Here is a 21,534-nt window from a genome sequence, read left to right as displayed (position 1 = left end):
TAAATAAGTAACAGTAAAGGAAAATTACTCACAGACTCTTGGTTGTTTTGGCTATAAGTGAAGAAAAAAACTAAACTGGGACAATTTGCTTTGCTGAACTATGTGGTGATCCAAGACCCATTTAACATCACCAACGAAATTATACAAAGGGGAATAAAAAGAGAGGAAGGAAACTGATGAAAGTTAGTGAGGGTGCTGAAAGTTGCAGCTGGCAAGTGCAGCCACCCAAGAGTTACTGCTGTGGGTAGAGGAACTGGCAGAGTGCCAAGATCTGTTTGTGCAGTTTGATCCAAAATTAAAAATGTAGTCAAAAGAGCTTATTTTAGTTTGCTTACATTACTTGGATTGTTCTCATCCTCTGTGTGTCTTGCTAAGAATTTTCTCTTCCAGCAATCTGCATCAGAAGCCCTGGCTGCTACTTTTTGGCTCACCCTCACCATTTGCTTTCCCTATTCCTGCATGAAGTTGCAGGATGAATCTTGTTTTCTCAGGCCAAACAATCCAACACTGCACTACGTGTGAACCACAAAAAGGGGCCACATTGTGACAATGCTCTGTCCTTGTCTTCTTGAGAGTGATGACCCAGAGGACATGGACAAGTTAATCAAGCACACTCCTGCAGGCAGGCAGAAAAAGTTCTCCAGGAGAACAGATCTTATGGTATCAATTGCAGCTTTTCAGTTCATGGACTAGGATCAAGAAAAAAAAAAATCAAATCAGGTAATCAGAGCTGCCTTCCAGTAAACAGAACCTAAGGCAGGTTCTGGGCCAGTATCTGCCTGCATGGGGGGGGAGGTGGGAGGTGCCAAAGCCCTACATCCCCCTAGTGCTAAATCTGATATTTCTCTCAGCAGTAGCAAAAATAGCTCAACAATGCCACAGCTTTATACATCAGTTTGCTTGACCCAGATGCCATTTTTATTCCCCAGGACCTCAGCCCTCAGTTTGGGTTCCAAAGTAGTAAAAAGAGAGATTATTTTTTAAACTTATTTTTGTTTGACCTCAGTACATGAAAAAGAAGACAAGGCTGATGGGAGGGATAATTACTTGTGGTACAAGCATACATGGCATAAGGAAAAGGTAGGTGAAAATGTAGTGTTCTTGCTTGAGAATTTGAACTTGTTTTATATGTAGTGTATCAAAATCAAAATTATTATAATCCAGAAGGTATTTTAGATATCTTTTCTTTGTTTGTTATCTTCCTCTATCCCTTCTCTCCTAACAATGAGCTACCTTAGGGGCTCTGCAGTCCGGTGTATTTTACCTGGGTGAAAAACAAAAAGGGACAAATTTGGCTCCATCACACTCACATCTTCTCTAAGGACAGATAAGACTCTTTTTTTTTGGAAGAAAAATGTGTTTTTAACCCAAATGAGGACACATGGAAGTTGCCATGTCCTGAGGAACCAGAGGAATTTGGACTTTTGCCTTTGTTTATCTCACTGACTTTTGCAATGCTGACTGTGAAAACCATGAGTGACATTAGCTTTCCATTAACTATCACCTACGACCTAGTTTAGTATTTGACTTTTGTGTTGCTTGTTACTTTAGTTCCAGGAACTAATGACTCCCTGGAGGAACTTGATCAAAGCAGGGACCAAAAGGGTCTTCTTGGGACACGCAGATTTTGATGATGTGACTAAGCTGAAAAATGTCTCATTGGACAAACAGTGCTGCTGGGTTAAAATGGACAGTGAACATTTTAGGTAGGGATCTAAGGGGAATGAAAAGAAGCCTAAAAAACTTCATGGCACCACTTCTGGGTGTACTCCCAGCCATCCATACCTAGTACCAGGTATGACAGACAAGCTTCTAGTCTTGAGAAATTTGCAGCAAAATGTAGTTCAAGGGTCTCAGGCAGCATAATGTGTGTGCCCAGGGCACTTAACATGCACCATGACTCACTTGATCATCTGACCAAGGGAGCCCTCTGCATGAGAAGAAGGTTACTGTACATTTTCTGATGCAAGCACAGAAAAAGCTCAAGACCAGCTAGGAAAAAATGATCTAATTGAGAACTGTGTGAATGGAAGATCCCAGAGGGTCATAATCAATGGTGCAGGGTCTGGTTGGAGGCCTGTCGCTAGTGGTGCCCCCCAGGGTTCAATACTAGGCCAAATATTGTTTAGCTGATTTGTCAATGACTTGGATGAAGGGGCAGAGTATCTCCTCAACAAGTTTTCTGATGCCACAAAGCCGGGAGGAGTGGCCGATACCCCAGAGGGCTGTGCAGCTCTGCAGAAGGACCTCGGCAGCTTGAAGAGAGGCTCAGAGAACTATCTGGCATTCAGCAAAGGCAAATGCAGGGTCCTGCACCTGGGGAGGAATAACCCTGGGCACCAGCACAGGCTGGGGCTGACCTGCTGCGGAGCAGCTCTGAGGAGAAGGACCTGGGGGTCCTGGTGGACAACAAGCTGTCCCTGACCAGCAGTGCGTCCCTGGGGCCAAGGCCAGTGGTGTCCAGGGATGCCTAAGGAAGAGCGTTACCAGCAGCTCGAGGGAGGTGATCCTGCCCCTCTACTCAGCCCTGGTGAGGTCCCACCTGGAGTGTGCAGTTCTGGGCTTCCCGGCCCAAGAGATGTTAATCTCCTGGAGAGGGTCCAACAGAGGGTGACAAAGAGGATAAGGCGACTGGAGCATCTCAACAGGAAAGGCAGAGAGAGCTGGGCCTGCTCAGCCTTGAGAAGACATGGCTGAGAGGAGGCCTCACCCATGTCTGTCAGTATCTGAAGGGATGGTGCCAAGCAACAGGACAAGAGGCAGTGAGTGGAAACTGATGCTCAGAAAATTCTACCTGAATATGAGGAAGAACTTTACTGTGACGGTGACAGAGCACTGGAACAGATTGTCCAGAAAGGGTGTGGAGTCCCCCTCACTGGAGATATTCATGAATCACCTGAACACAATCCTGTGCCATGTGCTCTGAGATGAGCAGGGAGATTAGAACAGACAACCCACTGTGGTCCCTTCCAGCCTTGCCTGTTCTGTGACTCTGTGATTGATTCTGTGATTCTGTGTGGTCACACCTCTGCACAGCTACCTCATCCTCATTTGCAGCAGGGCTATGGTCTCCTCTGATTGATACAGCTGTAGAAAGATAAAGCTGGAAAAAGAGATACTCATATTCTGAGAATTTTTTTTTTTACATTGTATAAAGAAGGCCCTGCACTTCTGATTTGTTGGTAGCTACAGATAAGCCATTTTTTTTATTTGCTGTAGTCATTTCCTCCACTTCCCTCCAGCATCTGGTATAAAGTGATCAAAGAGTAAATCCAGAGATTATGATTATTCATCTCTTCACAGTCTGTTGTAACATTCTAACCATGAGACTCATCTTTCAAGCATATTTGATGATCTTCACACTGGGCAACTTTGTGGCTTCTCAGTCACAATCTTCTGGTAAGTTCAAATTCCCATATATTTATTTAGAAATTGATATATCAGCTAGCAATATTTCTGTTTATTTTCTACCTCATGTGTTCAGTGTTTTTTTGATTAGAAGATTGACCCAAACAAAAATTAATATCCAGCAGAAATGAAAATGTTCTCCTAAAAAAACAAACAATAACATATTTCTATGAAAGTTTTCTAACAGAGTAGATTGCAGCCAAAAAAGACTAGCCTTCAATGAACGAAGAAGGATAAAACACATTCAAGGTAAGACATATGCACTGAGTACTCTGAAAAAATGAACACTGTGGGAAAAGATCAGCAGTACTTTGCTCCTGAGAAAACATCAAGATAAAAATACTATTACTCAGCAAAATTATCAAAGACCAATTGTTTGGCTGCCTAAGAAATCTCTGTTTTAGGTATTTGTCTGCAATGCCATTAGAGAAATCAAACATAATGCTCAACACCTACATCAAAAATCTAATCTTCACTCTAATTAATTTCCCACAAGTTCCCTGTCATTCATTTTATAAGGAAGAATAAATTCTTGATGGTCTCATTCTATCAACCTCTAAGTCAGCTCTCTGTTCTGTTAAACATATAGTAAATATGATTTTTGATAATGCTCCACCACCTGATTCCCCAGGGTTAATTGTCCCTGTGAGTCACTGGCTGTCCTATGAAGGAAGGTGACTTCCCTGCCCTGAGACAGCAATCATCTACAGCCATGCAGTGCTGATGGCATGTCTCTGTGGAACAAAATTCAAAAATTAGAGTTGTGATTCTTATTCTATGCAGTGTTGGGATGCCTGACAATGATCAGTGATTTTCTGAGAAAAACCCCAAAGCACTCTGTGTGGTGGATTCTAAGAATTATGCTATAAGAATTATACCTTGTCTCAAAATGTCTATGAAAAACTTTCACTTGCTTTGTCTTCTTGAAAAGATGTTTTCTAGTCATTCTCTGGCCCATGTGTTCAATTCAGCAGTCTTGTGCACAAATGGCATTTCTGCCTACATTTGTTCCTGTTAAAAAAATGAAACTGTCCTTCATCCACCAGTAGTACTAAGGGCAGCTAAAGACTATAGGTTCAGATCTGGGTCTTGTTCTCCAGTAGTTCCTGTACAGTGTACTGTGTGGTTAGTTATCAGGTTTCGTCAGTATAAGGAAATTAAAAGTGGTTTTTCTTCTTTGTTATGCATCAATGAGGTTGCAACTGTTCCAGTACATACATGTTTCATTCTGTTATCTTTGAAGATTGATATTCTGGCTCTCTCTTTCTTTTTTTAAAAATTTGTTCCATGTCATTTAACCTTTTTACATGTTCTCTTTCAGTAGTATTTTTTCTCAGCAACAAACTTTGAAAAATAGAATGGGAGTGGAAAGAACTTGCTCATATTCTTCCTCATGGTTGTATCTGCATAATTTTTTACTCAAGGAATTTTTTTTTTTTTTCCCTGTAGAACTATTTTCTCCACACACCGTAGTGGTATTTTCCATTCTTCTCTGTCCTGAGGAGAATTAGGTGAGGTTCAAGTCTTGTGCAGAACTTTACCAGTTCTGGTAAAAACCTGTCTGGTTTTAAGGAAGGTGTAGGCTTGGATAATTCTCCCTGAAACTCTTGCTCCCGTGCACTGGTCCTACAGTATGCTGCATACCTGGGTAGACCACCAGGTCATCCTCTGACAGAAAGCTGTGCTACTCTCTTTTAGCCCAGGGACTGCCTACTCAAAACATTTTTGACCTTTTCATCTATCCATTATTATCATAGAAAGAATACTTATGAATGTGTTGCTTTGGTGTATGGTGTGCCTCCAGGATCATAATTAGAAGGCTTTAAATATTAGTAATTACTGTGGAAGAGCTGACATATCAGCTGAAAGTGATCTATGATGTCACAGCTGAATTCAAAAAGATTCCATCAAAAACAGAGGGAGAGAAATGGTCTCCTCTATTCTCATTCTCTTTCCACTAACAGAAGATACAAAATTATCCTGCCTGCAGAAGTATAGGTGTATACTTACTTAAAACCAAACATTTTTTCAGTCGATGGCAAGGGAAACATCATCAAAAAGAAAAAGACATATTTCAGATAAACTGTATATATCCCCAGAGGATTTGGTGTCAGTTTAATCTAAACTTTAAAGAAACTCACTTAGGTTATGCATGCCTTCATGTTGAAATTTAAATTATGCAAAATATACATGTTATAATTTGAAAAGATACATGCAAATACCTACCGTACATTTACAAAAAAATACAACTCAAACTACATGCAAAAAGGCTTCAAAACTCATGAAATTAGGAAGCAAAGAAGAAAATTTCTCTGACTAAAGCTCGGAAAACAAAGTCTTTAATGATGAAAGATTGGTAAGATTCTGTCCTACATACCTACTTAATTATGTTGAAGCTGATTTCTTATGAAATTCTTTAAAATTAGAGCACAGGAAAGAATATGTATATACCACCAGATGGTTTATCATAATTTCTATTCCATTTCAATAAACTTTCTATTTATTGTTAAAGAATTTAATATATTGCTTTCCATTTTAGTACATAAATAACTGCAGTTGTTGGAGTTTATACTTTTATGTTAAAATCCCAGCATTTTAATTCATAATACGTAGGGATTTTTTGCAGAAAAAGGTTCTGATTTAGATATATTTATTTATGATATTAAGTTGATACAATCTGACCAATCCTGCTGAAGTTAACTACTCAGGTCCATGGATAAATCACTGCAGGAATGGAGTCAAACTGATATTCTTTGCCATACAAAAAAAATGTTCATTGCCAAACCCAAGATTTAGTCTTCACCTCTGAATTAACACTTGGCCAAATCTTTACTTCTCTGCTGGCAGGTTGTAGGATATATAGTCACAGATTCAAGGAGATTCCCAAGCACAGATAACATATTTGAGAGACAAAATTAGTCTTAATTTTGTCAGCACATTTATTGTCAGATGTGTAAGAGAATTTTGGGTAAGCAATTTCTGTGTGCTCTCTCTCACAATTAATGAGCCAGTGCTATCCATCTTAATTCTAGAAATTTCCCCAGAAATATAATTTTCAAAAAAAGAAAAAAAATAATTGTTGGTACTGCCCAGTAAGTTAAAATCAATTCACAAAGAATAAGCATTATAATATTGTTTTAACGTCCTGAACTTTGAGGGATGAAACTCCTAGCACTGCCGTTTTTCCCTTTTGGAGATATTTAAAACAAGCTTTTCCTCTCCTTGCCTCTGTTACGGTGTTCTGTATTTATGTTATAAGCTCCTTTTTTCCTATTCTTTTTTTCTGTACCTGTACAGCCCTTGTGACCAAGTTGACTGAAGACCTCAGATCAACTGTGATGGAAAGGGACTTTCTGTAAGGGGCTGCAGTGACAGGAAAAGGGGCAATGGCTTTAAAATTAAACACTAGATTTAGATTAGATATTAAGAAAACATTCTTTACTGTGAGGGTTGTGAAGCATTGGAACAGGTTGCACAAAGAAGTTGTGGATGCCCCATCCTTGGAATTGTTTGAGGCCAAGTTGGATGGAGCTCTGAGCAGCCTGGTCTAGTGGAAGATTCAAAAATAGGCCCTACAAAGAGTGTTTTTCTTTCTGCCATTGTTCCCAACTATTGTACACATAGAAACAACATCAGAAATTAATTTTGAAATTAATTACCCTTGAAAATATGTAATTAAGAAATCAAGTATTCTTCCTGCTCTTATTTTCAAAATTGAAGCATGATCAGTAGTGGCATGATCATTAGAAGCATGATCACTTTCTCAAAGTGAAAATACAGGCAATCAGACTAATTATCCAAAAGTAGGAAGTATATATTTTAAATATCTCAGGATTTTTTATGATGTCTGTTTTAAATAAGAATGGAGAACATGCAATTACTCACTTAATACACATTAAATATACATTAAACTACTTTTATATTTTATTTTATAGAAAATAGAAGTCCAAGAAGTAAAGGATTTCACTTACACTATGTACTGCACAGCACAACCATGCTAAAGTAGTCCACAAAAATTAAAATGTGTTAATGCAATCACAGACCAAGTATCCACTATTGGGCACTTTGCCTGCATATTTCTTAGTGGCTTTAGTAAAAGATCATCTCTTAGACCCGCAGAAGGGAATTACAAAGAGCTTGAAGTCTTTGTGGGTACTTTTTTGCAACAGAGGTAGGTAGAACTGGCTGGATAAACTCCACTTTATTACACTTTTTAAGATTTTTCACTTCTGGTATTGCCTCAGCATGTAAACAAGATTTTCTCTTTGAGAAAACAATACAAAACAAGCTTGCATGCATGAGGTAAAAGATGGAGGAGGTAGTTTCAAGTCCTTTTCATGAATAAGAGCATAATCTTTTTTCCACAGCTCCATGACTCACATAGCTGAAACCTGAAGGTACAGGCCCAGTGTGTCCTGGATTTTTGTCATAACTGCCTTGAATGGTTTTGACAAGACTATGTGTTACAGTACAAAAACACTTCCACAAAAATATTCTAATTAGAGTAGTCATAAAGCACAAAGACACAGATACAGGCATGAAAATAGGCAAAATTCTTACTCGAACCCACGTCTCACATTCTTCATGTTGATTACAGAGCAACAAATAGCAACCATGAGAATAGTTATTCTTGATTCCCATGAAGTAATCAGAATGGCTGGATATGATAAATAGCTCATAAAGAAATATTTTAAAATTTTAAACCCCTTCAAAAGTCCAGAGTAGCATAAAATGAACACAGCAATCAAAGCTAAAATCTTCTATTCTCCTAGACAGGAATATTCCAACAAAGATTTTTAGTGTTAGACACTTCACAGCTGGACAGAGAAGTCTGAAAATTTTACCTTCAAATTGTTTCTTGCTGATATATTTTCTTCCTCTTTATTCACTCAAGTAAACTCAATTTCACATCTTATAGAATGCAAAATACATTTTTTTTTAATATAGAATAGATTTCTAATCCTTCTGCTTTCTTAATTTATCCATTTCTTCAATGTCAGGTTTATCTTCAGTGTCTGATTGTGGAATCCTGTGTCCCTAGCAAGAACAGTAACGAGATGATCAGAGAGGAAATAATATCTGTGTGCAGTCAAAGGATGTTAAATGGTTGTTCTTGTATTTAGGGTGGAATGGGCATCAAATATGCAACACATCTACTTGTGCTGATCTGCTCTGTGTTCCTGTGGGTCTTGACTGGTCTGCATTTCCTGTGTTAGTTCCTTGTTTCTTACAGCCAACATCTGACAGTTTGCACAGACATTCCCTGTAGTGTTAGTTCCCAAACAGTTTTCCTCAGCAGGTATTCTGGGGAAAGTTGTCCTCGAGGTATAGGCCTTATTCAGTGCCTCAATGGGGCCACTCTACACTTTTTGGTCCCAGGACCACATGTGTCCAAATCTCTTTCTCATGTCACTGTGCATGCCTTAATTTCATTATTTTGAAATTCTAATTTCAAACCTCTCTAAGCTATTCTACTCTATTTCGTTGTTGGAAATAGAGTTGTAGAGTTTCCTTTGGATGTTCTTATGTCTTCTGACTTTATGATCATCTGAGCCTATTGCACACATATCTTAGAAATACTGACTGCCTACTAATGTCAAGGGACGCTTTTCATACGCACTCCTGAAATGGTATTCTCTGTAAATGTCCTGAGCAGGTGAGAAAAATGCCATCAACACCACAATCATCAACTTCAACAATGAGAAGATGCAGATCACATGGGCAGCAAGAGAGCTTTTCCATAATGAGAATGTGTCATTTTTTTACACGTGAGTATTGTCAGTGCCTATTCCTCTCTTGTTAAAGGATTTACTTAGGGAGAATGAAATCTTAAAGTCCATTTGAGTCTTCTGTGAACTAGAAATGCTTCTAACATTTGTTAATATCCAGCATTAAACCTGTTTATACTCACAACCTACAGAAGTGTACAAATCAATAAACCTGGTGAGTAATCAGTCACAACAGACATGATAGGAAAGATTTGTCCCTCTTCCATCATTGTGCTAAATGCTAAGGCTAATTACACCGCTGAAAGTGTTTTTTCCACATAGGTGTGTGTATTTTCCTTATTAACTGCCATCATTACTGACTAACAGAAGTGTAATATTTTAGTTCAAGACAATCATAGTACTTATCTTTTCTTTCTGAGTTGTATCCATGGAAGAACTTTTCACAGTACAGTCCTGAAAACAGGATCATGAGAGCATCTGTTTGAGCAAGTCACTCTCTTATTGGAAAACAACAACATGAATGAAACTTGATTACTTCAGACTGCATCAAAACCCAAGGCTGGAATTTGGGTGAAGTTTGGGTGATGAATTTCCTCACAGAACTGTGAAATTTGTCACTTCAAGTAAAACCATGCTCAGACTTTCCTCGATGTAGCATTTGAAAAGATAAAAAAAGAAATATAAAAGAAAGAGCAGTAAAAAATTTAATTAATTGTTTCAATTGTTAAGTTTTCCATTTACCAGTATTATTTCATTTACAGATTTAGTGAAGGCAAGCACAAAGTTTGGAAGCCATGTACCACCTATTTATTGGATCAAGATTATAATTCTGGATGTCTTTTTAAGACAGAAGGACCTACCCTTGCCATTTCTATCAGGAACAGCAATGGAAGTGAAGAGCTTTTTTTTAAAAAATTAAAAGCTGATTTTTACAGTAAGTATGAAAAATCATGACTACTTTGGCAGATTTTCCAGTTCTCTATGTTTGAGAAGAAATCTGTTATATGGCATATAAAATATTATTAGTGTAGTGTGCACGTCAAAACAAAACTACAGTTATTTCATGCTGATTTTACTTCCCTGCAGTTACATAGGCTTGTGTGCAGCTGCAATCAAATGAGATAACATAAGACAGTCAGATTTGTCCCAAAATACAGTTTCAAAATCCAAATGAAAATACTAAATATGTAAGCTTCTGGAATTTTACATAACTATATCATTAAAAGTAGGGATTTTTTTCTAATAGAAATCACACAAGAGATATACAGTGGAGAATTATCTGAAAAACATAATATATTTCAAATTTAATGATAATGTTTTAGCAAAAGGGATTAAACAAAACCTGTCAAGGAATCAAACTTTGAGAATACTTTTATATCTCCTAATTTTACCAATAGCTGTTAAATTATGGAAAACTGCAGCATGGTCCTCAAATTTTCACTATTAAACAGCCACCAATAACAAAATTAATTTCAAAATTTTTAGGTAACAAAGGACAAATATCAAGGATCAGACTGAAGTCTTTAAATTAGGAAGGCAGAGTTTTCATGATACAAAAAGGCAACTAGAAGGATTGAGAAATCAGGTAGCACTCTTTTCAGCCCTTTATTTCACACTGCTGAAGACTTACCAGCTGCGTAGGTCAAGCCATGGAGTTGTCTTCAGACCCTCTGAAAACAGTGAGGGGCAGATTCAGCTGTGCATAGATAGCCCAGGGGTTTTGCAGATACCCCATCATGTCCCACATAACCTCCAGCAACTGCAAAAGTCTCTCTTGGAGGTTTTGTAGTACTGAATTTGTCACTTCATTTCCCAAGAGGAAGCTTGTTTCTTTGTCTGGATTGCAGGGAGTGTGAGGAGACCAAAATCCTTTCTTTAAGTAGCTACAATGGGTTCCTGACATGAGTTACTGCCTTTGAATGTGGCATCTCAAATGGTGAACAGTGTCATGGTGTCATGCTCCATTTTGATGTTTAATAGGGAGGTCAGCTGCAAAAGCAGAACCTCCAAGAAGAAAATCAACCTTTTCCTCTTACTACTCAGTGAAATATTGAGCCAAGGAAGGAAAAAATTTTATTTATGCAGTTATTTTATTTTAACTGCAAAGTGCTTTTTAGGATGCCATAGCAAAATTTGTTTCTCTTCTTCTTAGTAAAGCCCAGTCCACCAGAAAATGTGACCTTCTTCTGGGAAGAGGACACTGTTACTGTAAGCTGTAATAAACCAGAGAGAAATGCATGGTGCTTGAGACTTGAGCTTCAGTACAAAAGCAAGTTTGACAAAGAGTGGCAAGTGAGTTGTATGTCACATTTTTAATCAACACTGAAAGCAGTTGGACATCACATTTTTAATCAACAGTAGAAGGAGCTGGAAGTAGCATATCCATAGAATATAAAATACAGTTGTTTCCAAATTTTCTCACATCCTATATTTTCAAATATAGCTTCTAGAAGAAAACATCTAGATTTTTAGAACCCTGGGTCTCTGCCATGCCAGAAATAATTTACAAGTTAAAGGCAGTTACCTAAGAACTGAGAGAAATCTAAGGGAAAAGCATACATTCAGAATAAAGGAATTTGGAAAGATAGAAACAGAAAACAGATTAGTGAAAAGAAGAAAGACAAAAAAAAAAATAAAAACTATTGAAATAGTATATAAAAAATAAATTACATGGGATTTTTATTTCTTCTCAAATTAGCTATTAAGTATTTACAAATATTATTATTATTTCACTAACTTAAACCTTTCTATTCTCAAATTTAACTTGTAAATATTTTGTGGATTGGAGTGTCTTTGTGTATTGTAAATATGCAACTGTAGCATAGTGCAGTATACAATGATTTTAAGGACCCTCAGCTCAATACCATACAACAAGGAAAGGATATGAATAGTCAAAAGTCAATCAAGAAACTGAATTCCTCAAAACTCAGAGAAGTTAATATTTGGTTCTGAGGTTTTGCATTGGCCTATCCCTTGTCCTAGCTGTGATCATGACTGAGAGCAGCACTTCGAAGCACTGTCTTGAAAACCAGAATTAATAATCATAAAACTTCTTTCTCAGTCCAGAACTTCTAGGTGCTGCAGTGTTGGAGAGCAAGGCTTTGATCCAAGGAAGTGCTACTCTTTCCGGGTCAGACTGAGGAGGCTAGTACCATACTGCAATGTAGTCAAATACAGCAGTGACTGGGAAGCTGAAACATTTTGGATGAATGGCACGTTATTAGGTAACAGCTAATATATATATTTATAAATAAAAATAGTCTAAGTGCAAAAAAAGAAGGGGTGACTGCAAAAGAAGCTGAGGACATGCAGCAAATGAATGCAGCACTATTGTTCTCTATCTCGTGTTATCAAAGAAAGTTCATGTGAATTTTTAATTGTGCCTCTTTAATTTAACTCTGTCCACTTTGTTTCTGATGGCCCCTGAAGCTATCAGTTCATGTCCTAATCAGCAAAGTGTTATTATTTGTGTTATAATAGCATCAAGGATCCCCCAGTGACAGTGATGTGATGCATGGGGGCTCTGTAGGTGTTGAAGGGGGATGCTCATATATGACATTTGGATATCAAATATGAACTCTGAGAAAATCTCTGGTGTCAAATTTTTGAAGGCAGTTTGTTTTGCAAGTAGATCCAGTTGAACTACAGGACCACAGGTCACAGAAGTCTGATGCTCAAGGGTGTTGGATTGATCGAAACGAGGAGGATGGGGAAAAAGAGATTGAGGGGAAGCAAAGCCACTGTCAGCAGTGCTTTCCTACCAGACAGTTGAATTTAACTGAGGGTGATTAACATTAATTAGATTATCAATGCAAATAGTATTCCTACTGCAGATCAAAACCAAACTCCAGATTTTCTGTAGGAAAAAAAAAACAAACAAAAAACTGTACACCATACCAGCACATTTATATTATCTAAGCACAAAATACCACCCATGAGGCTTTATCAGAATTATGAAGCTCTCAGCAACAAGATCTGAGCTCTCTAAAATGCAATGGGCTCACTTGAATGCTCACTTGAAATGCACTTCAATCTTGCTTGAAGGCAATCTGTGCACACAAAGCTGGGAAGAAATCCTGGACCATGTGCACTCATGGCCACAGTGAAGACTCTTCCACTATGCAAATTGTGAGCCTGCAAGCATATTCTCAGGTGTGGCTGGCAAATGCCCCTCAGAAATAATGACAGTGTCTTCCTCTGCACCTCTGAGAGCAAACAACTTATCAGCCTTACCTGAACCATTTGACCAGAAGCTGTCAGCAGGTACCTGCAAGGAAGGACAACACAGGAGACAGTCAAAGTGCTTAAGGCATTCTGTGTGCCCCTGGATCAGAAGTGACATTGACACAGCCCCTTCACTGGGAAAAGTTTCCTTCAGGATTTTAGTGAGTTATTGACTCCAAATCTATAATCAGATGAAGACACAAAGCTTCAAGAAATTTCATAAGCTCTGAAGACCTTACTTAGTGGGGAGAGACAATTTTACTTGTGGCTTCCTGGCAACTAAAGAGAGCAGGGAGGTGGAACAGGCTGGACAGTTGTCCCTGTATGAATAATCATCTGCATTTGGCACTTTTGTGGAGACCAGAAGGCCAGTAGTAGGAGGCAAAGGTTTACTATGCATTACAAAAGCTGCAGGAAGAACACTGAGAATGCAGAAAAATGCACAAATTCATTAATTATATATACTTGTATGTTAGGTGTTAGCCTACCACTAGTTACTTTCTGGGTATCAACTTTTGTCATTTGCTGGCTCTTTGTTTGCTGGGTGTCAAGTTTCAACGGGGAATACAGGAATATTTCCAGGTCTCAAAGAGACACGAGTAGTTGATGGTTGCTGGAAATTTTTTTATTGTATAAAAGTGTCAGTCTCAAAGGCAAAGAGTATAGAAAGTTAAAGTCCTTACTAAAAGTTTTGGCATAAAGTCCCGAGTTCTGAGCAGCAGCTCTCTGGTATAAGGTCCCAGTGTTCGGGGCAGCAGCTTCTCAGCGTGGAGCTTTGTTGTCCTGGGCTGTAGAAGCAGTTGGTGATGATGGTGCTGCTGTTCTTCCTCAGTCTGATAGATTGATGTGTGGATGGATGGATGGATGGATTCTGATCTCCAATACAGGGGATTAAATCCATAAATCATCCAAAACACTAAAACACTTCTAAAACAAAATTTTTTACACCAATACGAACTTAATTCTAACATGTGAAAACAATGTTCTCTTTACTTAAATCTTACGTACAGGGTATTATCTGCTTACATGAGTAATCTTATCTGTTCTAAGAATGCAAACTATATTTTCATTATGACTAGAGCTAAGTTGAATCTGTGAAGGGTAGTTTCACTGAACTTTTAACTGGGTAATAAGGCTTTTCATTAACTAACACAGGCACTTAAGGTATTTAAGCTATATTAAAACTTAAAACTAAAACTTATACTCTATACTTATGGCTTAACATATTTAAGTTTCTCTAAAGATTTTAACTCTGAAAGTTTTATCTCTAAAGACTTTAATTCAGTCTTTAGATTTCTTTTTCTCCCTGAAGGGCTCAGAAGCATTTCTATTTCATGCAACAAATCTCAACAGCTGGGATTATTTGTTTGTTTTTTGTTGGGAGATAAGACATTTGGGCCACATGTAAACTTGCATTTGCAGCCTTAGTGATTGTAAGTAGGTATATGTAATACAGATCTTAGCACAAAGTCGCTTTATCACTGTCAATGCAGTGTGATGAAGGTGAGAAATACTTGATTCATTCATAATGCATCTACACTGCCTGTAAACCCCCTCTGTTGTCCTGTACCAGGTCAATTTAGATAAATAAAAGCACAATTTTATTTTGTTACAAGATTTGGGGAAGCAGAGATTTTCTTTTCAGTCTCAATTAAACTTGTCTTATTTGTCCTTAAAAATTTTCTGTTTTTTTTTTTTTAAAAAAAAAAAAATCAACATTTTTAGCAAGATTAGGAACATTCACAGTTAAAAAATATTTTTGACATATTCTTTTTGATTATTCTTAGATTCGTGTGATGATGATTTAACTCCTCAGTCAAAAAGAGTAATTGTTTTAAGTTGTTCGCTGGCAGTACTCTTAATGATGCTTATCCTCCTGATTCTTCTGTGTAAATGGCAAAGGTAAATATAGTTTTATTGGATACTACTAAATAGCCATGTCATAAAAATAGAGTTATCATTCTGGATGAAGCCTTTTTAGCAATAAAAATTCTTGTGAGATTAATGAAGTCATGGTGAAGATGTAGAAGTCAGTAGCTTAATTGCAGAATAATACATCCTGGCTTTCCAAACACCCATGGCCTTTAATTTGTAAAACTGAAATAATTCTGGTAAAAGACAATGTTTCAGGATAATATTCTGTCTCTTCTCTTTCTTTAGAATTCTAGTTAAATCCTGAGAAGCCAATTTTTCTAGCTACTTCTTCTGAAAGGACATTCTTTTGTTCAACCTTCATTAATCAATCAAAATGTTTGTTTGCAGTAGGATAAAGTAAACTTAAGTGCATTCAGCTTTAATAAGACTATTAGACTACCAGTCTAATATTTAGTTTGGTAGTTGAATAATGCTGTTCATGTTTAGAATCTACAATTAATAAAAACCCCAAAAAACTACCAAACAACAAACAAATCCACAAAGGCCCCAGATTTTGGGTTTTTTGGTGGGAAAATAGTGCCAAAAATTACATATTTTCAGTGATGAAAGTATTTGTGGCTCTATTTACCCTCTTAGTTCATAAATTGAGTTTTTTCTCCTGCTCTTCTATGGTTCATATTTACATTTGTGCTCACTAAGTCAGCCAATACAGCTAGTTGCTACACCATCATCCCTGCCTAGTGGAAGGTAACCAGAGAATGGAAGCTCTGACTACTGCATTGAGCAGAACGGCACATGCTGACTAGATGGAGGTTTGTGTACAGTCTAGATTTGTATTTTTTTGTTGTTGCAGGGTTCAGATGTCAGTCCTGCCAGCTATACCAGACCCAAAATATCCATTTGCTGATCTCTTCAATGATCATAATGGAAACTTACAGGTAAAAATCACCTTCTTAGCAGGGCTGTAAACTCCACAACGTTGAGAATTATTTGAAAGTAGCAACTGATTCTTGCTCTGCACAGACATAACCACAAGCAGTCTGGCATAAGATAAAAGCCCCAAAACCCTTCCCTTTGTGCAGCATCACCAAGAGGATCCACAGAGCAGATGCCAGAGCTCATAAAATCAGTGCAGTGCTGCTTTGGGATTGTGAAAAGGCATTTGCTATAGAGACCAAGAAACAGCTGGAGAAGAATTTAAGGGTGTTGAGATATCCATTGAAACGACATTGTGGTGTTTGCATCCTTTCCTGCAAATGACAGGTCAGGGAGCTTGCTTCAACCTGATCTTGTCCTTTATTTTGTGAAGTTCTGAATGTGTGAGTGCTGGCACAGTGATGGCACTCACACCTTTGGAGGTGTCAGTCACAGTAGGAAACATCCTCTCTTAGCCATAGAGGTGCATGTTCAGAAACTTTTAGACACGGAATGGTTATCAAATGAACAGACTACAGTTTTGGCTTTTGTTTTCTTAATGCTTCTTATGAGTCCCTGACATCACCTATGTGGTGTAGTTTTCTGTTTTAGCTGTACTAGTGTTTACCTTAGCTGTTAGTAAGCTTCCTCTACATGGGAAACAGGTTAAGTATTTACATTTTCAAACCAAATGGAATATCAAAAAATCAGTAATAATTTTTCAGTGACAAGCTGAAAACTTTTTATATAAAAGATAGCTTTAAACTCAAAGTGAAGAAAAAAGATACAAATTCAAATTAGTACTGAAGCATTAATACAAGTATGCTATATTGCCTAAATCTTCATCTAAACTAGATTAAATTAAGTCAGGGTTTGGGTCAAAGAAAGCATGAGTCTGTCAAAGAGGGAACACCAGATATTTTACATGTCCAAGGTTTTCTAAGGCTCCTGATTAAATACAAAATGTATTTTATGTGGTCTCAAGAATAAGTTGGCATTTGTATGCAGTTCTGGAATCCTGTCTGCTTTCTTGCCATTCTTCCTTCTGTCCTGCTGTTTTATGTCCTGCTTCTCTACATTGCTTCCTTTTCATCTTCTCCATTGTGGCTTATCCTGGAAAGATGCCAGTATGAAAGGCAAATTGGTAATTGGTATCTATACAACCAAGATTCTTTTAACAGATCTTTTAACATCTCTGCCAACATTAACACTTCAATTTTTCTAGGAATGGCTAGACAAAAATGATCATGTGGTGTTGCAAACCAAGCTAGAATATGAAGAACCAGAGTCCATCACTGAGGCAGAAAGCCAGCAAGAAGATGAGAAGAACAGTGACAAACAGGGACCTTTGGAAAAAATCTTCCCTTTTTCAGGAGCAGCTGAAAAAAATGATGGCAAAGCAGCTGAGATTGCCTGCCTGATACCGGCATCCAACACTGCAGCTCCTATTGCTGGCTTCCATATTTTAATGAATGATGACATGTACGTGATGGTATAAAATCTGCATAATGCAGAAGGTGTTAGGAAATTCCATAAAAGTCCTGGTGAGTTTGGGTTTGAGTAGAAAAAGTCATCATGATAAGATTCACATCAAGAAAGACATTTGGCTGTGTTTTCAGATCTGTACTTTCCCAACAGGATCTCTTGGGCAGACTCAAGTGTCTGAAAAAAACTGATAATTTATAATTAGGATTTGTTCTTCTGATTCGGGTTTATCCCTAAACCCCATTTTCCTGCTATGGACAGGAGAGCACAGGAGCTCTTCCATAATATATGTCAGCAGAACTGAGATTAAGTCCTTCTGCTTACGGAGTGTGGAGAGCAGGGCAAACTACACCATAGTTCTTCCCAAAATGAAGACAGAAAATAAAGAGATTTTGCTGTCTCACGTAAAGAGACTTTTGTTGCATAAGTTTGCATTTCATGGCACGCCTAAAAGGTTTTGTGGAGAAGGAGTAAGGCCCACATCTAAGAAGAGAAGAGAGAGGATGTACAGTATTGAATCACATTTAGCCAGCAGGTACTGATGTTTAGGCAGCTTCCTCCAGAAAGGAGGGCTTCAAGTCTTTCCTTCGTATCTTACAGTCCCCTGTATCTTGCAGTCTTTGAATAGTCAGCATCTTGCAGCCTTTATTTTAGAAAGCTAGAGGTCATTTTGAACAGTATTAATGTTTTAACTGAGTTGCATTTATTTCAAACTGGGGTTTAGTGCAATGAGCAGCTGTAGACACAAATTAGGACTTCTTGTTCATATTGCATATACTAGTGTATTGTTTTTCTTTAGAAATTGGGCTTTTTTGGTTTTTTTTAACAAGTTTAAAAGATACTTTTAGAACAATATTCTAAAGTTTTCTAAACATACTGTCTTTTAAAATACATTTAATTTCAAATTTAAAATGCAATATACTAAGCAATCAGACTTGAGAAAAAAACAGAAATCTTGACTATTCTGAGTTTCTCCATATCACTTATGTTACATGCTATTTGAAAGCAAATTTTGCAAAAAAAATTAAGTGTTTAAAGTGTCTATTATCTGGGTAAGCAGATATAGTGTGATTATATGCTGAATTAGCTACAGTTATTTGCCTGCATATCAGTCAGTCACTAAATGGCATTATCAGTTGTCTGATAAACCCTTGCCATTCTCATGCTTTCATTATTCGAACACTATAATTTATTGTGCAAGTAGGAAATTGCATGTATCAGAAAATTATTGTGATAAGTGTTTCAATTCAGTGCTTTAAAAGCTTCATTTCCAGATCTTTTCAAGAATAGTAAATAATAATATGAATTGTTAAGTGTAAAAATCTTTGTCTAGGTGTTCCAGTTTGTTTTACAAGGAAAAATACAGAAATTTTCTGGCCAGTAAGTTGAACTTAATTAAAAAAAAAACTTAATTGAAAGGACAGTTCAGCCACATTTCCCAAGCTTTTTTTTTTGACATTTCCTCAGATTTGACTGTTCACTAACAAGATTAACATGCTAGCAAAGGATTTCCCATAATCCTGAAAACAATTCTGACTTGTGTGCAAGTTTGGGAGGGGGTCTTTGTACATAGCACACTTCTGGAATTTTTTCTGAAAGGTAACCGTGGAAAGTTTCAATAGCAATGTAAGAAAGCATTGAATTTTAAGATAATTTAAGCTCTGTCAAATTTTATGAGCAGAAACTATCTCAGCTTAGGTCTTCTTACATGATATAAATTGGCATTATTGCATAAGAACCAAAGAAATTATAGTGAATTACAATAGACAAGAACCTGCTTCAATAAGGATTTTATGAATAAAGAGGGAAGCACAGAATGCACTGCTTAGCTGCTTGCTCTTCAACTCACATCATATGGTTGCCTGCAAAGCTAGCTATTATAATTAAATTATATTAAATATAATTATAATTAAACAATTTTTTCAGACAGACTTGTCTGTTTGAATTCAAAATATTTAATACATTTTCCTGAAATTTTACTGTGACAACTAAAGAGGAGAAAATTATGTTGAATTGTTCTGTTTAAGCAGCTTTCCTGAAATGTTACAACAATGTAAGTTTTTAGTACAAGCTATATCTTGTATTATGTTTTATATAGAGAAAGGGATTTTTTTTGTGCATGTATGAAACCATACATATATAACATATTATAAATAAAACAAATAAAACACACATATATCTCAAATATTTATTTTTAAAATGTCCCCCGAAATTCTAGGAAAAAACCTGTCAAAAAGTGCTCAAAAGCACATCCCAGTATGGTAGCATTAAGAATAAGCTATACTTAAAATACAATGCAGCATGCTCCTTGTTGTAGGTTGTAATAGAGTGTTTTAAGCTTCTTTGTATTTTTGCTTACTTGTAGAAGGCATCCCTGAAATAATCTACTTCACCAATGTTCTGTTCCAGACCTTGTTTCAAGTAAAAGGCACCTAGTCAAACTGAGATGGCTTAAAAATACATCAGGGGCATCTCAGTAAATACCTAGCTGCATACTTTTTTAGGCAAACATAAGTTTATTTACTTCCAGCTTCAAGCAGAGCTGTGAAAGACAATGAAAACACCTTCTGAAATGCATTTGTTTGCTTTCTTGTCTGCTAATAATGCTCATATAGTGAATCACTGCAGTTCAGCAGATGCCTGATATAAATAAAACCTAGGCAATTATTGGCATTGAAAGCAAAATTCTCCCTACCCCCCTTGAAAAATAAAAAAAGCCTTCCACTACTTAGAAACTCCACAATAATGCCTGCAGAGTGATGAAGAGCACAATTTAAGGAACAGTAATGGTCTTCCCCCGGGCACTGATGATGATTCTACCAAACATGGTAGAAGAAGACACAGACCAGATTAACCACGCTCATTGTTTGAGAGTACTGGAGGTTTCCCTAATCACCCCTTTCCATCTGCCACATCCCACATTTTGTCATCGCTTTTTCTTCTGTCCCCTCCCCTCTCCCTTCCCATTTCCCGGATGGTCACACAAATATGCATTCCATCTCTCAGAGCAGACCTCTACAAATTAGCAAATTAAATTGCCAGGTAGGAAAAGGCCTGCTTAGTTTCCCACAGTGAGAACAAGGTTACACAGCAACTTTCACATCTTCCTTCTTATTTATTCAAAACTTGTCATGTTCTTCAAAGGCAAGAGTCCCTCAGATGCCACATCTTGTTCCCTCATTATATCCCAAAGGAAGGGAAAGGGTTCATGTGGTAGTCCAGACTAATTGAACTGTATTTTCTCAGCAGTGGAACAAACCTACTGTATATTTCTCCCTTGTGCAATTTATGTGCTACTTATAGCAGCACCAGGCCAATTTACATTGATAGATTGAACATCTCTGTTGTTTGCTTTGCTTTTCATGTCTGATTTTCAGTTAGAGGTAGAGTAGGAGGAAATTATGTTTTTGTTGAAAAAAGTAACAGAACTTACTGAAACAAGTCTTGTAGCTTGTACTTTCTTTTTTATTTTCAATTCCTTTTTTGTTTTTTACAAGAGAGTTTTTAAATTTATTTGGAAATATGCTTTGCTTAACTATCACATGCATAATTTTGACTAGAAAATTTCTTTTGCAATAAACCTAGAATCTTCATAGACTGTATTCAAACACGGTTTCAAAACCTTGGGTTTTTTGGGGGTTTTTTTTGGTAACTTACATTTTTACAGTCACTCAGCCATGCAAAACATAGTTTATTTTGCTTTTCCCTTTTTCTGAAAACAATGCAAACTGCAAAGATAAAACTGGAGGGTAATGCTCATTAAATGCTTGAAAGACTGGACTATATAAAATATTTTTTTTTTTTAAAGCCACAGGGCCTAAACTTGTCAAAATACCAAGGGCAAGAAGTCAGCATTTCCTGTGGGAAAAGAAGTGACCCTAATTGACCTTTTGTCACC

General features: G+C 37.1%; 1 protein-coding gene across 2 annotated transcripts; it reads left to right on the top strand.

Moving 5' to 3' along the window:
* Positions 1 to 748: 748 nt before the first annotated feature.
* On the top strand, positions 749 to 18,045 carry CRLF2 (cytokine receptor like factor 2). Of its 2 annotated transcripts, XM_023947275.2 has the most exons (9): positions 749 to 3,399; positions 3,585 to 3,657; positions 9,065 to 9,176; positions 9,899 to 10,071; positions 11,290 to 11,429; positions 12,199 to 12,361; positions 15,149 to 15,263; positions 16,090 to 16,174; positions 17,377 to 18,045. In XM_023947275.2, the coding sequence occupies exons 3-9, from the start codon at positions 9,115 to 9,117 to the stop codon at positions 17,647 to 17,649; spliced, it is 1,011 nt and encodes a 336-aa protein (XP_023803043.2). In that variant the 5' UTR covers positions 749 to 3,399; positions 3,585 to 3,657; positions 9,065 to 9,114; the 3' UTR covers positions 17,650 to 18,045. The 2 variants fall into 2 exon arrangements, with proteins under 2 accessions (XP_023803043.2, XP_086736811.1); XM_086880685.1 differs by lacking the exon at positions 3,585 to 3,657 and having other exon boundaries at positions 1,832 to 3,399.
* Positions 18,046 to 21,534: the final 3,489 nt, after the last annotated feature.

The sequence above is a fragment of the Cyanistes caeruleus genome, chromosome 3, assembly GCF_971803275.1.
Source record: "Cyanistes caeruleus chromosome 3, bCyaCae1.hap1.1, whole genome shotgun sequence".
Classification (NCBI taxonomy): domain Eukaryota; kingdom Metazoa; phylum Chordata; class Aves; order Passeriformes; family Paridae; genus Cyanistes; species Cyanistes caeruleus.
Note: the sequence above shows the minus strand (reverse complement) of the source record. Positions and strands in the feature narration are given on the sequence as shown.

Excerpts from the sequence above, each read along its gene's own strand:
- CRLF2 (XM_086880685.1), top strand. The coding sequence starts at position 3,282 with ATGATTATTCATCTCTTCACAGTCTGTTGTAACATTCTAACCATGAGA. Across the intron at positions 10,072-11,289 it reads ATTAAAAGCTGATTTTTACA|TAAAGCCCAGTCCACCAGAA; the intron begins GTAAGTATGAAA and ends TCTTCTTCTTAG. Across the intron at positions 15,264-16,089 it reads CTTCTGTGTAAATGGCAAAG|GGTTCAGATGTCAGTCCTGC; the intron begins GTAAATATAGTT and ends TTGTTGTTGCAG.